This window comes from Microchirus variegatus (genome assembly GCF_963457635.1).
Source record: "Microchirus variegatus genome assembly, chromosome: 10".
Lineage (NCBI taxonomy): Eukaryota > Metazoa > Chordata > Actinopteri > Pleuronectiformes > Soleidae > Microchirus > Microchirus variegatus.
Window position 1 is genome coordinate 3,881,107 of NC_139811.1, and position 13,609 is coordinate 3,894,715.

Sequence of the window (13,609 nt, forward strand, 5' to 3'; positions counted from 1 at the left end):
ACGCTGCTCTGTGCCGGCTCGCAGTGCGCACCGAGCGTCCACAGAGGCGAAGCTGATCACCGCCGACAACGTCGCTGCCAAACTATAAATACTTCATATCTTAATACACAAACCACGTGTTTAGACTCTAAATGGCTAATTTCTCGCCTCAAATTATCTTAAAACTGCGTTCCGGGACAAAGAAAAGTGAGAAACGGCCACTGTTTCAATGTTATTCAGCTGCAACAACAACAACAACAGTCTTTCTCTCTCGGACGCCATTGCTCACTGTAGCCAAAAGCACGTGTCGACCCCTACTGACCGGGTGGCAAAATTGCAGTGCGTGTCCATCACCACTACGGAGAACTATGAAGGCTCGAGGTGTCTCCGTGGTTACGCAGTCGGAGAAGTATAATGTGGCCTTTAGCGGGACGATAGCGGAGAAAACCCGTGATTCCCAGCCCTGGTTTTCTGGTTTCCAGAGACAAAAAAAACCCGTCTCTCTTTCTCTGTGTGTGTGTCCACAGATCAACAGCTTCTCAGAGCTGTCTGAGGTGTCCATGCGCAGAGTGTCGTCCATCAGCTCTCACAGAGGAGGCCTGTTCATCATCTTCATGGCCGGCCTGGTCCTCGGAAGCTTCGTCACCTGGAGACTGACCAGATGACTCTGACACACACACACACACACACACACAGAGAATAATTATTTCTACCGACTTTTCTACTTTTCTACTATAATCTATGCATAACGCTGAAGACGACAACAATCATATCCTCATCACCTACGTACTGTAGCCCTCCTGTTCACGCTGCCTGGGATTTCAACGTAGCTTTTCGTCTACTATTCGCATGTTTTTGGTGTTTTTTAATTTTTTTCTTTTCTTAAAAATATGTAAATAGAAACGACTCAAGTTCAACCCCTTTTTATTCTGTTGGTATTTTTTACATTTTATCTGCGCAGAACAACCCAGTTGAGCACGAGAGCTGTTACGATTCTCACGGTTTGACAGAATTTAAACCTGTGTGTACAGATGTTTACAAATAATACAAATACTTTTCACCTTTGACAATGATTACAGAGGAACACAACAACCAACAGTGGAGAGAAGGTCAACTTTCAAACCTTTTAACAGGAAGAAACCGCTCGACAGAAGCCGACTCGGAGGGTCGGCGTAGGAGAGAGGAAGCGAGGTTAGTGAAGTAGAGGTGGAGACCAGGGGTCCGTTTCACAAAAGAGGGTTCAACAAACTCTGAGTCTAACCCTGAACTCTGAGTTGATCTACTCTGAGAAAGGAAACTCTGAGTTTTCGGTTTCAGAACAGCTGATTTGAGTTAGTTTGTTCAACTCGGAGTAGTTTCACCTCGAGTTAAGCGCGTGCGCCACAAGTATAAAAAGACAGCATGAATGGAGCCCCGTTTCGACGAGTCACCATGACAACAGGGAAGCGGAGGGTGACGTTGAAAATATTAATGCGTGAGTTTGAGCAAGTTTTTAGAAGGAAGTGTAACAGCAGCAAAAGAGAGGGAGACGACGTCGGAGAGAACACTGATGCTGATGAGGAAGTTTAAATGTCGTCCTTTGCACAATCACGATAATATTACAGCGGGAAACTGCTTGAGTTGTAGATTATTAATTTATTTAATTTAGGTGTAATCCCGCGGGGGAGAAGCGCAGTTGGCAGCAGTTTAATATGAAACATAAAAACATTGTTCAAACAGGTAAAGACCTCGGTATAATCTCATGAGATTAACCTCATTTTGATCATGTTTTACATAAAGTAAATATGAAGTGTCTGTTTGACTGTACAGTTGTTTTATCACCAACATAATGATGTTTTCACACATAAATGACTTCTCATTCTTTACATCACGTTCAAGTGCTCTGCATCTATGATGTTCTATAAAAGAAAAATGTGTAAATTTGTAAATTTGTAAGTAAAAAAAATAATTAAAAAAAAACAGCAGCGCAACACACAATTTCTGCTGTGATGTGAGAGCGTGACTCCGGTTGTTAATGTTGTAAATGTAAGGACGGATCAGGTTGTGAATGTAAATGATGAACTGTGACGTGAAACAGTATCGTTCAAAAAGAAAAGTGTCTGGAAATGTAAGAACATCTATGCGCGGTCTGATAATCATCTCCTGACAAATATTGAATTCTCTGCACAGTAATGCTGCACCTTCTTCCACAGGATCACTGTCAAAAGGACATGGTTGTGAAAATAGTCTCCACCTAATATAACTTCTAATGTAGACGCAGAACAGACTTCAACACTCTGCTGACTGACTGAATGAATGAGGAAATCAAAATACCGTGTGTGTCTGAAAGAGGGCGGAGACAGAGAGAAACTCAAGGTTTGCGGAGAAAAACCTGCTCCCGACCAGGTTAGTTTCAAAGAGCATGTTACCATGGTAACTGACCGAGAGCTTAAGTTACCTCTCTCTGTGAAACAGGCTAGAGTTACTCCTCTTTCTCTGGTTTGACTTACCTCCCTTTGTGAAAAACGGAAAACTCAGAGTTTCCCTCATTTCAGGGTTAACAGACTCAGAGTTTTCACTAAACATGCTTTTGTGAAACGGACCCCAGGAAGTGTGTGACATCCCAACGCCGTCCTGGGATTGGCTCCTCGTGTGGCCCTCAGAGAAAGGACACGCCGTAGATGAAGGATGAACGAGGATGAGTAGAAAGAGAGAGGATCAGTCACTTAATCAGGAAACGAGCTGAAGTTCATGATCTTTTGTTATTCAGGGTATCCGCGGGGTCTTAAATCCAATAATTTTAATTTAAGGCCTTAAAATGTCTTCACAAAAGGTCTTAAATACAGTTTTTAAAGGTCTTCTATTAACGTGACTTTTATTTATAAACATGCATAAACTTCAGTCTCGCGTTGAAATGTTTCTATTTTTGAGGATGCGATAACAATAACTACAACAGGGAACTAAAGTAGGTCACCTGTGCTGCCCGGTGAGAATATATCGAGCACCACTAGCTAGCGTGCTGTGCGCACGCCGGGGTGCGTTTCAGCCTAGCATAGCAGCGGAGAAAACTTAATGAAAGCCCACAGCTAAGCCGAATTGCAAGTTAAACGTTTTGTGGCTCCAATTTTCCATCATGTCTTTTGTACTTTTTTTGCCAGTATGGATTTGAAATGGGTCTTAAAGGTGCATTACGTAATAAATCTAAAACAACTGGCCATAAAATCCTCCTAATATGTCACAGAGACTCAGGAATAATGTTCATATAACAAACTGAACTCACCAACAACAACAGTACAGACAAAATATTTGCATTAAAAAATATATTTTGCAGACTGCAAATCATGTTTTGGCATGTGGCGCCACCTACCGCCGTCTACCAATCATTGCAGTCAGTAGAGTCTCAGCTGCCGAGCAACCACGGGTTGCCAGTTACGTCAGAAAACGAAACCTAAAAGACCTCTGTGTTTTGAATTTGAATGTAGTAACCGTTTTTGGCCACATTCTTACATATGGCACCTTTAAATTGTATTCATTATGGTCTTAAAGAAGTCTTAAAAAGTCTTACATTTGACTTGTTGAATCCTGCAGAGACCCTGTTATTGTTTTTGACAGACAGAGGAGATCCAAATCCAAAGGTAGGGTTTCCAAAGAGGCTTTTACATGTGAAAACTGCCAGGTTTTTTATTAACTCTGGAGTTCTTACTCTCTGAAGGAAGTCCAGAAAGTGGACGTAGATTCGTGTTAAAGATTGTTTTCGTTGCGTTTGTCTCGTAGAGAAATAGACGAGGACAAGAGCTGGTGCCACTCACCTGCAGTGTGGCTGCTCTAATCCGCTCCCTGGGCCTCACAATTCATAAGTTATACTCATTATTATTATTATGGAATCATCATCATGTATTATGTATATCATTATACTCATTTGTATGTTCGACAAACATGGGGATTTCATTTTGCTTCTTTTCCAAAACGTCTGTTTGCACAAACGCACGATTTTGATTAAAATAAACAAATAAAAGAATGTACTGTTTACCACTTTGACGACTGTGTTTATGCCGCACTACGTGTTTCATTGAAATGACTTGTGATGTAAATATTGACGCTCTTTTATTAATATTAATCTAGTGAATTAGATGTTTGATTGTGGATTAAATTTTTTTCCCATTTTAAAAAAGTTGAGGAGATAATTATGACACTTTCTAACACAAGTCTTGTAGCTCATCTGCACGGCCACCATCGTAAAGGAAAGTCCATGTATTTTTAAATCATACACAGTATTTTATCATTTCATATTATGGAATATTCTGTTATTTCTGTTTGTCCTGACAACGTTTTGGCCTTAAGCTCATTAAGATGCTCTGTGTGCACTCACTTCCTCCCTTTAGCTCTGTGGCTTTTGAAAAAGTTATTTATCATGCGGGTGAACCTCCAGCAGCAGGTCATCACATTATCACAGCTCCTAAAATCTACTTTTGAGAACAAAACCCAAAACAAAATAAAGTTTTTTAGAAATAAATGTATATGACAAAGACATAAGTTAATAAAAGGCAGCACTTTATTGAAGTTGGGTTTCCATTATGTTGCCTCCTCTGCTGACTTATTCTGACCAAAATAAAAATAAATAATCACAACATGCAACGACTGCTTTAAAGAGGTTTATTCACACACACACAACTGAGAAAAAGGCCATAATCAGAGAGTTCACTCTCTCTTTCCTCCTCCTTTTAAACTTCTCTCCCCAGATGACGCCTGGTTCTAAATCTCCACAGTGGGAGGAGTGGTGGTCAGCTCATTCAGGCAGTGATGGAGACTGAGGTCAAATCACTCTGATGATGGACTTGACTTCATCCTCTTCTTCTGTTGCTGCTCATTTTATTTTGTTCCAGCAGCTTCTGATTTGACTCCAGAGACTGGTCCAAAAACTCTGCTCAGTGTCACGGTTCAGTGATGAATCGCTGCACTCTGCAAAACAAGAGCAAAGACAACCTGTGTTCACATTTAGACCAGAGTTTGACAAACTTTCTCTATGAGGAAGACACTTTTTGAAGATGTTTGGTAACTTGATTTTCTGCCAGTCATTTAAAACATAATCTGTGGCTCTCAACACAGTGATTTAGACTGGATTAAATCATATATTATACTTACTATTATAATCCGAGTAGATGTAGATGTTTATGTTGCCAACATTAGAATCCCTGATGGAGGGAGCGACCACAATGTTTCCTCCCTGCGCGTTCATCCATGGAGAGGGACCTGAGCACACAATTAAACATGTTCTTATTGAATATGTGACATTTTTCAGTCAATTCTCATTTTTTGAAACTATTTGACACACTTACCTCGAGTGATCGCCACGGTTTTAGCAGCTTTGTTGCTCTTTTGTTCCATTTTGATTCACCTGAGCAGTGGAGAAACACAAGAGACAGAGAGAGAACATCACACTTTGATTTAGAAGAATGAATTATTGCTGTTATTATTATTATTATTATTATTATTATTATTATTATTATAATCAGAGGTGGAAAAAGTACTAAAATATTGTACTCAGGTAAAAGTACCAATACTTTGATATAATATTACTCAAGTAGAAGTAAAAAGTAGTTAATTTGAAATGTACTTTAAGTAAAAGTTACTTAGTTACTTTGTGTGGGGTGTGAGGGTAGTAGAAATATGACAAGGTCAGAAATCCAAAACTATTTTGGAGCTCGGCGCGCCCGACGTCACTTTTGGCGCGCGCCCGATGTCACTTTTGGCGCGCGCCCTCTATGTTCACGCGCAATGATAATCACGTCATCATTCGTCTGGTTCTGGTGTATATTTTCCCCATGGATGTATATAATACACTCACTTCCTTCCTTTGACACTCACAGTAAACCAGTTAATCCTGTTTGATCTCAAACAAAAGTTCCCGCCGTTTTATAGATGCCTCTGATAATAACAATAGGTCCTTGAACCTCTCATGTTTGATCCCTAAATACTCAACTCAACTCAACTCAACTTTATTTATAGAGCGCTTTAGGCAGCTAAAGCTGGTACAAAGTGCTTAACAGTACAATAAATAAAACATGGCACATAAAACATAGGAGACAAAATAAAAACAATAAAACTATAAAACAGTAACAATGTTTAAATAATAAAAAAACAATAAAACTATAAAACAATAAAAATGTTTAAACAATAAAACACTAAAACAAGAGCAGAGTCTCATGCTGAGTTGAACGCAGAAGAATAAAAATGTGTTTTAAGATGAGTTTTAAAAATGGACAGTGAGGGGGCCTGTCTAATATGAAGCGGGAGGGCGTTCCAAAGTTTGGGACCGGCAATGGAGAAAGCTCTCCATACTGATGAAATACTGATGTGACAGCTGTTAATTTGATGGAAATGTTGCCACACTCAATCGAGTCGAACAATGCCGAACAATGCCGAACTGTAGATCGGTTAAAAAGACAATCCGAACAAAAAGCGGCTTAATCTACAACAATTACCAAGGAAATGTGTAAAATCTCATTTCAGTGACTCCTTTGTGTCTGTGTCGCGCGTAAAAACGAAGTCACAGCAGCGATGACACAGCGATGACACAGCGATGACACAGCGATGGCACCGCCCATGTTGAGGAGGAACTATTGTAAGTCAACTGCGCAGAGCGGCAGAGGCGAACTACGGTCAAGTCGTCGAGACACAAACAGACGCTCTTTTCTGAAGTTGTGTTTCAATCACGCGACGCAAAGTTTCTGTGAGATCCCAAATCTCTGGACTTACCTGAAATCTGCTCTGAGTCTTCTTGACTGGATCGTCTCTGGTCCGCGCGTCCTCAAGAACCTTCTTCAAAAACCAAGCTCAAACTGGCGCTTCAGTGTGTGCGCCTTGTTTATATGGAAGTTGAATGCGCGATTTGGTGATCCTTACACTGTCCTCTGTGCTCTTCTTCCCTCATGTCTCAGCGAAATAGACGGAGTGGCACGAGGAAGTGGCAGCATATATGACCGATTTAAGATAGTGGCTGACAAAGTGTTTGAGCACGGCATCACCTGGGAGATGATTCTGGACAAATTTGAAATGTACTTTAAGTAAAAGTTACTTAGTTACTTTGTGTGGGGTGTGAGGGTAGTAGAAATATGACAAGGTCAGAAATCCAAAACTATTTTGGAGCTCGGCGCGCCCGACGTCACTTTTGGCGCGCGCCCGATGTCACTTTTGGCGCGCGCCCTCTATGTTCACGCGCAATGATAATCACGTCATCATTCGTCTGGTTCTGGTGTATATTTTCCCCATGGATGTATATAATATGAACTGGATAGAGCACCGCCCCCTCTGCCTTGAAGACAATTTTTGCATGGTGGCCACTGTGGGTACTGCAACAAAAAATCCCATGGAGCCCAAAAAGCAATTTTCCCATTGACCGCAATAGTAAAAGAGACGCGTGTAAAAGTGTCCACAGGACACCTCGAGACATGGACACGGGCTTTTTAAATCTTTATATTATGTATTTTTAGTTCATGGAGTTTCATGTTTGAAAAACATTCCTAAAGGCCATAAAAAGCCCAGACAAATCTTATTTCTCGAAGTGACGTCACAGCTGTGTACGAGCACAGCAAAGCGCGGTCATGTGGCGTCTCGGGAACAGCGCTGCTGTCAGTGAACCGAACGATATGAAAACTTTATGAGAAATGTGAATAAATGAAGACAATGAGGGGGTTTCGTTTACATTTTTAAAAATATTATGACAAAGCAGGTTTTAGTTGTTTATTCGGCGCTCATTAACATTTATTTTCAAACGTATTATCGATGTATTAACGAGCTGTTGTGTGGATTCATTGAAGAGAGGAGACTGACATGCTGCACTTTATCACTGTGTTCAGTCCCGGACATCGAGACACTGATGACGGTGTGGACTGTGGAGCTGTGACCGTGTGATGCACTGAGACCTGCGGTCACTTCACCGCTGATTCCCGGGGAGGAATTGTCTTATTTGTCTTATCGTCACTATCGGTTCATAAAGTTACTGTTATATGTGATGAATACGCGAATTATAGTTGAATACAAACGTGTTGAGTGAAATAATCGGGAGTTATAAACCTACTTTAACACGTTGTTATTGTTCCTAATAATAATTATATAAGTATATAAGGGAAATCAGACAAAAATAACATGATTCCTGTAACACATATAAAGTAATAGTCACGGTACTAACCCAAATAAACCATTTTTATTGATCGTTTTAATCTTTAACTCCGTCATTGTACTTTTCAGCTTCACTATATTCACTTCGCTATCGTTGGTTTTGCATTTATTTACAAATCCATGGTTTAAAGCCGAAGTTAACGTGACGCCGGTATTCATGAAATCCGCCAGCACACGTCATTAGCAATACTCCCATCATGCCTTTCGCTGTTCATGTACGCGCCGAGCAAGTCGATAACGCGGACGGCTCGTTCACATGTAGCCAAGTAGGTCTAACTCCGGGCCGGAGTAACCGCGCCATTCCTCACCTTACCATTACGGGCACTCCCCTTACACGCGGGCACGTCTCCTCAACACTCCCTTACACGCGGGCACGTCTCCTCAACACTCCCTTACACGCAGGCACCTCTCCTCTGACGTGATGACGTTTGCTTTTGTCGAAACTTTATTTATACACTCGTATCCCATGCAAACTCGTTGAGAGAGACTTTTTACCACGGTGTGCGACAATAATAGAGACGAATAAAATACTCGCTGACATTTATGAACACATAAGTGTACTTTGTATGCAATTTATGAATAATTAAAGCCACTTTGTAAACTATTAAATAATATAGCCAAACTGCTAAAAATATATAAATGCAGATTATATACATACACATAATTATCACGTTTCTGATATAAAAATCACGTTTACAAAATAAAGTATCACGTTCATAAAATATAATTATAACGTTTATAAAATATAATGATCACGTTTATATATTACAGTATCACATTAATACGTGATACTGATCCCCAAAAAACATTTCCACTGTGACGGCAATAGCTTCTGTAAAATGTAACGTTTGTGAGTAATTGAATGTATGTTTGCAAACTTCCATGATCACAGCAAACTGTAGGTTATAAAAAGTTGTGTTTAATAGCCTACACTTTTTGAATGTCTTATTAGTCTGTTTGACAGAAAAAGTATTAGAACTATAGAAGTCTACTTGTTCTGTTTTTACTCTCCCATGAGGTACAACTACAAAATCACTCAACAAAGCTTTCAACAAAATCAACAATAAACTAAACTATTGCTGATTATGTCATTAAGGAGTTGTTACCTATTTCCAGGTAGATATGTGAAACTCTGGTATCTGAATCAAACACAGTTGGACATCAGTGGATATTTTGACGAATGAAGTCATACAAAAGCTCTGAAACACTTGATTCTGCACAGAAAGTTGTATAACTTTCAAATCCATGTAATGAGTACAAGAAATTAATGATATATTATTTTTATTTGTGTAACACAAAATAAACTTTTTACACTTTTGACAAAGAGCCCCTGCTGGAACAAGGGTCTTTCTGCATGGAGTTTGCATGTTCTTCCCGTGTGTGCGTGGGTTTTCTCCAGGTTCTCCGGCTTCCTCCCACAGTCCAAAAACATGCAGATTTGGGGATTAGGTGATTTGGCCGTAGGTGTGTGAGTGTGAGTGAACGGTTGTTTGATAAATGATACAACAAAATGATGAAGTTATTAATGACACTCACATACATTTGGGAATATACACTGCTGTGAAAGTTGGTTTGACAGTTTTATAAACTATCTGACTCACCTCGAGTCAAACTTATTTCCACATTTGTACATCTCAGTGGCTTTGTCCAGGGAAATGGAGTGTACAACTGCCAGGGCGAAGATTAAGATTGTGTTGGACAGTGACCATGTGTTAAAAGGAGACATATGCAGCTATATAAAATATAATATAATATGTAGTCTCAATCAATTAAAAAATCAAGGAAAGAAATTGAAACCATTGAAAACAACAAACAATTTAAAATCAAGCAGAAATGAATGTCATTTAAAATCATTTGAAATTTAAACACAATAGGACAGCAAAGGCAGCACTTTATTGACTTTGGGTTTCCATCATGTTGCCTCCTCTACTGGAAAAAAACTGCTTTAAAGAGGTTCATTCCCACACACACAAGTGAGAAAAAGGCCATAATCAGAGAGTTCTCCAGCTGACCATTCTCACGTCCACTCTCTCTTTCCTCCTCCTTTTAAACTCCTCTACGATGACGTGAGATTGAGGAATCACTCTGATGATGGACTTGACTTCACCCTCTTCTTCTGTTGCTGCTCATTTTATTTTGTTCCAGCAGCTTCTGATTTGACTCCAGAGACTGGTCCAAAAACTCTGCTCAGTGTCACGGTTCAGTGATGAATCGCTGCACTCTGCAAAACAAGAGCAAAGACAACCTGTGTTCACATTTAGACCAGAGTTTGACAAACTTTCTCTATGAGGAAGACACTTTTTGAAGATGTTTGGTAACTTGATTTTCTGCCAGTCATTTAAAACATAATCTGTGGCTCTCAACACAGTGATTAAGACTGGACTAAATCATATATTATACTTACTATTATAATCCGAGTAGATGTAGATGTTTATGTTGCCAACATTAGAATCCCTGATGGAGGGAGCGACCACAATGCTTCCTCCCTGCGCGTTCATCCATGGAGAGGGACCTGAGCACACAATTAAACATGTTCTTATTGAATATGTGACATTTTTCAGTCAATTCTCATTTTTTGAAACTATTTGACACACTTACCTCGAGTGATCGCCACGGTTTTAGCAGCTTTGTTGCTCTTTTGTTCCATTTTGATTCACCTGAGCAGTGGAGAAACACAAGAGACAGAGAGAGAACATCACACTTTGATTTAGAAGAATGAATTATTGCTGTTATTATTATTATTATTATTATTATTATTATAATCAGAGGTGGAAAAAGTACTAAAATATTGTACTCAGGTAAAAGTACCAATACTTTGATGAAATATTACTCAAGTAGAAGTAAAAAGTAGTTAATTTGAAATGTACTTTAAGTAAAAGTTACTTAGTTACTTTGTCTGGGGTGTGAGGGTAGTAGAAATATGACAAGGTCAGAAATCCAAAACTATTTTGGAGCTCACGCGCCCGACGTCACTTTTGGCCACGCCCTCTATGTTCACTCACCAGTGCTGGTGATAATCACATCATCATTCGTCTGGTTCTGGTGTATATTTTCCCCCTGTAGATCTTCATTGTGCTGAATTGTTATTTTTACTCAGTAACGGATGGATTTATAAAGTAACTAAGTACAATACTTGAGTCAATACGTACTTAAAATACAAAATCCTGATTTTAAATTGTACTTCCGTGCTCACACTGCGTTTCACCTTGTTCATCTGTGTGCACTCACTTCCTTCCTTTGACACTCAGTAAACCAGTTAATCCTGTTTGATCTCAAACAAAAGTTCCCGCCGTTTTATAGATGCCTCTGATAATAACAATAGGTCCTTGAACCTCTCATGTTTGATCCCTAAATACTGATGTGACAGCTGTTAATTTGATGGAAATGTTGCCACACTCAATCGAGTCGAACAATGCTATGCAGTGCTCTTTCTAGCTTATCCATAGTAGTCTGTAAACAAGTGCAGTACTCTCCCTCTGAGCCGGGTGCTAACAGCCTAGCTTAGCACATTTACTAGCAATGGCTTCTTTCTCTCTCTCCCACTCTCCTGCTCCCTCTTGCTCCCCTGCTCTGTCGTGTGCTCAGTGCTCGATGTTTAGTTACTCCTCTGCCTCATTTAGCGGTAATGGTATGTGTATTAAATGTAGTATGTTTCTGGACATGGAGGCGAGGATTAGCCAGCTAGAAGCGCGGCTCCGCACTGTAGAAGCTAGTCCTTTAGTCGCTAGCATTAGCTATCCTTCGCCTAGGAGTGCGAGCCCGGTAGCAACCGCAGCAGCAACTGCAGCCACCGCTACATCACAGTTAGCTACAGCCCCCTCAGTAGTTCCCGAGCAGCCGGGAAATCAGGGAGAGTGGGTGACTGTCCGCGGTGGGAAGCGTAGCTCTAAACCGAAGCCCCCGGCTAGCCACCGGCCGACCCACGCTTCGAACACATTTTCCCCACTCAGCGACACACCCGCTGAGGAAACGACTCTAGTTATCGGTGACTCTATTTTACGGAACGTAAAGTTTTCGACTCCAGCGACCACAGTCTGTTGCATTCCTGGGGCCAGAGCGGGCGACATCGAATCTCATTTAAAACTGCTGGCTAAAGCTAATCGTAGGTTCAATAAAATCGTTATTCACGTCGGCAGCAACGACATTCGGCTTCGCCAGTCGGAGGTCACTAAAATTAATGTGGAGTCGGTGTGTACATATGCCAAGACGATGTCGGACACCGTATGTTTCTCTGGACCTCTGCCAAATAGAACGAGTGATGACATGTATAGTCGCATGTTATCATTCAACAGCTGGCTGTCAAGGTGGTTCCATACATTAGACCAGGGGTCACCAACCTATTTGAGATGAGAGCTACCCTAAGGGTGAAAAATAATATGGAGGGCTACCACGTTAACATTTTTTTGTTTGTTTACCATTTAAATGATTAATATTATGCATTCAACTGCATACACATTCATTCCAGTGCTTACTCCTAACGATTACCAGTTTTTATAAACAATATCAAAGATATTTTACTGAGCGATCATACGGATACATGCAAGTGAGGTGAAGTGAAGTGAGCCCGCGGGCACTGTATTGGCTGCCTGCGGGCTACCAGGTGCCCGCGGGCACCACGTTGGTGACCCCTGCATTAGACAGTCACGGAGAAACAGGAGAGGAGTCATTCATAGTAACCTCGTTAGAATAAACACGAGGACATTCTCCGAGCCGAGAACGAACAGTTTTAAGTGTGGTTTGTTAAATATTCGTTCTCTCCGCTCAAAAGCGTTGCTTGTGAATGAACTGATACACGAACAGGATTTTGACTTGCTCTGCTTAACAGAAACATGGCTTCAAGTGAATGATTATGTATCTATAAACGAAGCAACGCCTCCTTCCCACACCAATGTTCATACCCCTAGAGGAAATGGCAGAGGTGGAGGGGTCGCAGCTATATCTGACTGTATACTTTCGCTCACCTCTCGACCCACGTGTACTTATGAATCATTTGAGCACCTTACTCTAAGTCTGTTAGACTCAAGTATTAAACAGAATAACAGACTCCAGCTTATCGTTGTATACCGACCACCGAACTCCTACTCCGACTTTTTAAGTGATTTCGCAGATTTTTTATCTGATTTAGTTCTCTGTTCAGATAAAATCATCATAGTAGGTGATTTTAATATTCATGTGGACGTAGCCAATAATAGTCTTGGCTCGTCTTTTAAAGCTTTGCTTGAATCAATTGGCTTCAAGCAGCAGGTTAACAAACCAACACATCGTTATGGACACACACTTGACCTTATCTTGACGTATGGTATTGACATACGTAACTTGGTAGTATTTGATGCGAATCCTTTGATATCGGACCATTGTCTGATCTCATTTGAGGTTGTACTTACTAATGTTACTGATCCTAAACAGCAGCATTATTACAGTCGCTGTTTATCCGACAGTTCAGTTGAAAAATTTACTGAACAGCTATCGTCTG

At 40.5% G+C, this 13,609-nt stretch overlaps 1 protein-coding gene and 1 long non-coding RNA gene across 2 annotated transcripts in view; one reads left to right on the plus strand and one right to left on the minus strand.

The window, feature by feature from the left end:
- LOC310933006 (apoptosis regulator BAX-like) overlaps positions 1-771 on the plus strand; it is a gene marked incomplete at its 5' end in the record, with an annotated part of 6,223 nt that extends 5,452 nt beyond the window's left edge. Inside the window, one exon of the mRNA XM_083896430.1 lies at positions 507-771. Within this exon, the coding sequence (XP_083752556.1) occupies positions 507-644 (138 nt within the window). The 3' untranslated portion in view covers positions 645-771. The remainder of the gene's footprint in view (positions 1-506) is intronic.
- A 3,969-nt stretch (positions 772-4,740) lies between these two features.
- On the minus strand, positions 4,741-6,788 carry LOC310932665. Its single transcript, XR_014592941.1, has 4 exons — positions 6,715-6,788; positions 5,295-5,353; positions 5,101-5,208; positions 4,741-4,917 (listed from the first exon to the last, which is right to left on the minus strand). It is a non-coding gene; the product is annotated as an uncharacterized lncRNA (long non-coding RNA).
- Positions 6,789-13,609: the final 6,821 nt, after the last annotated feature.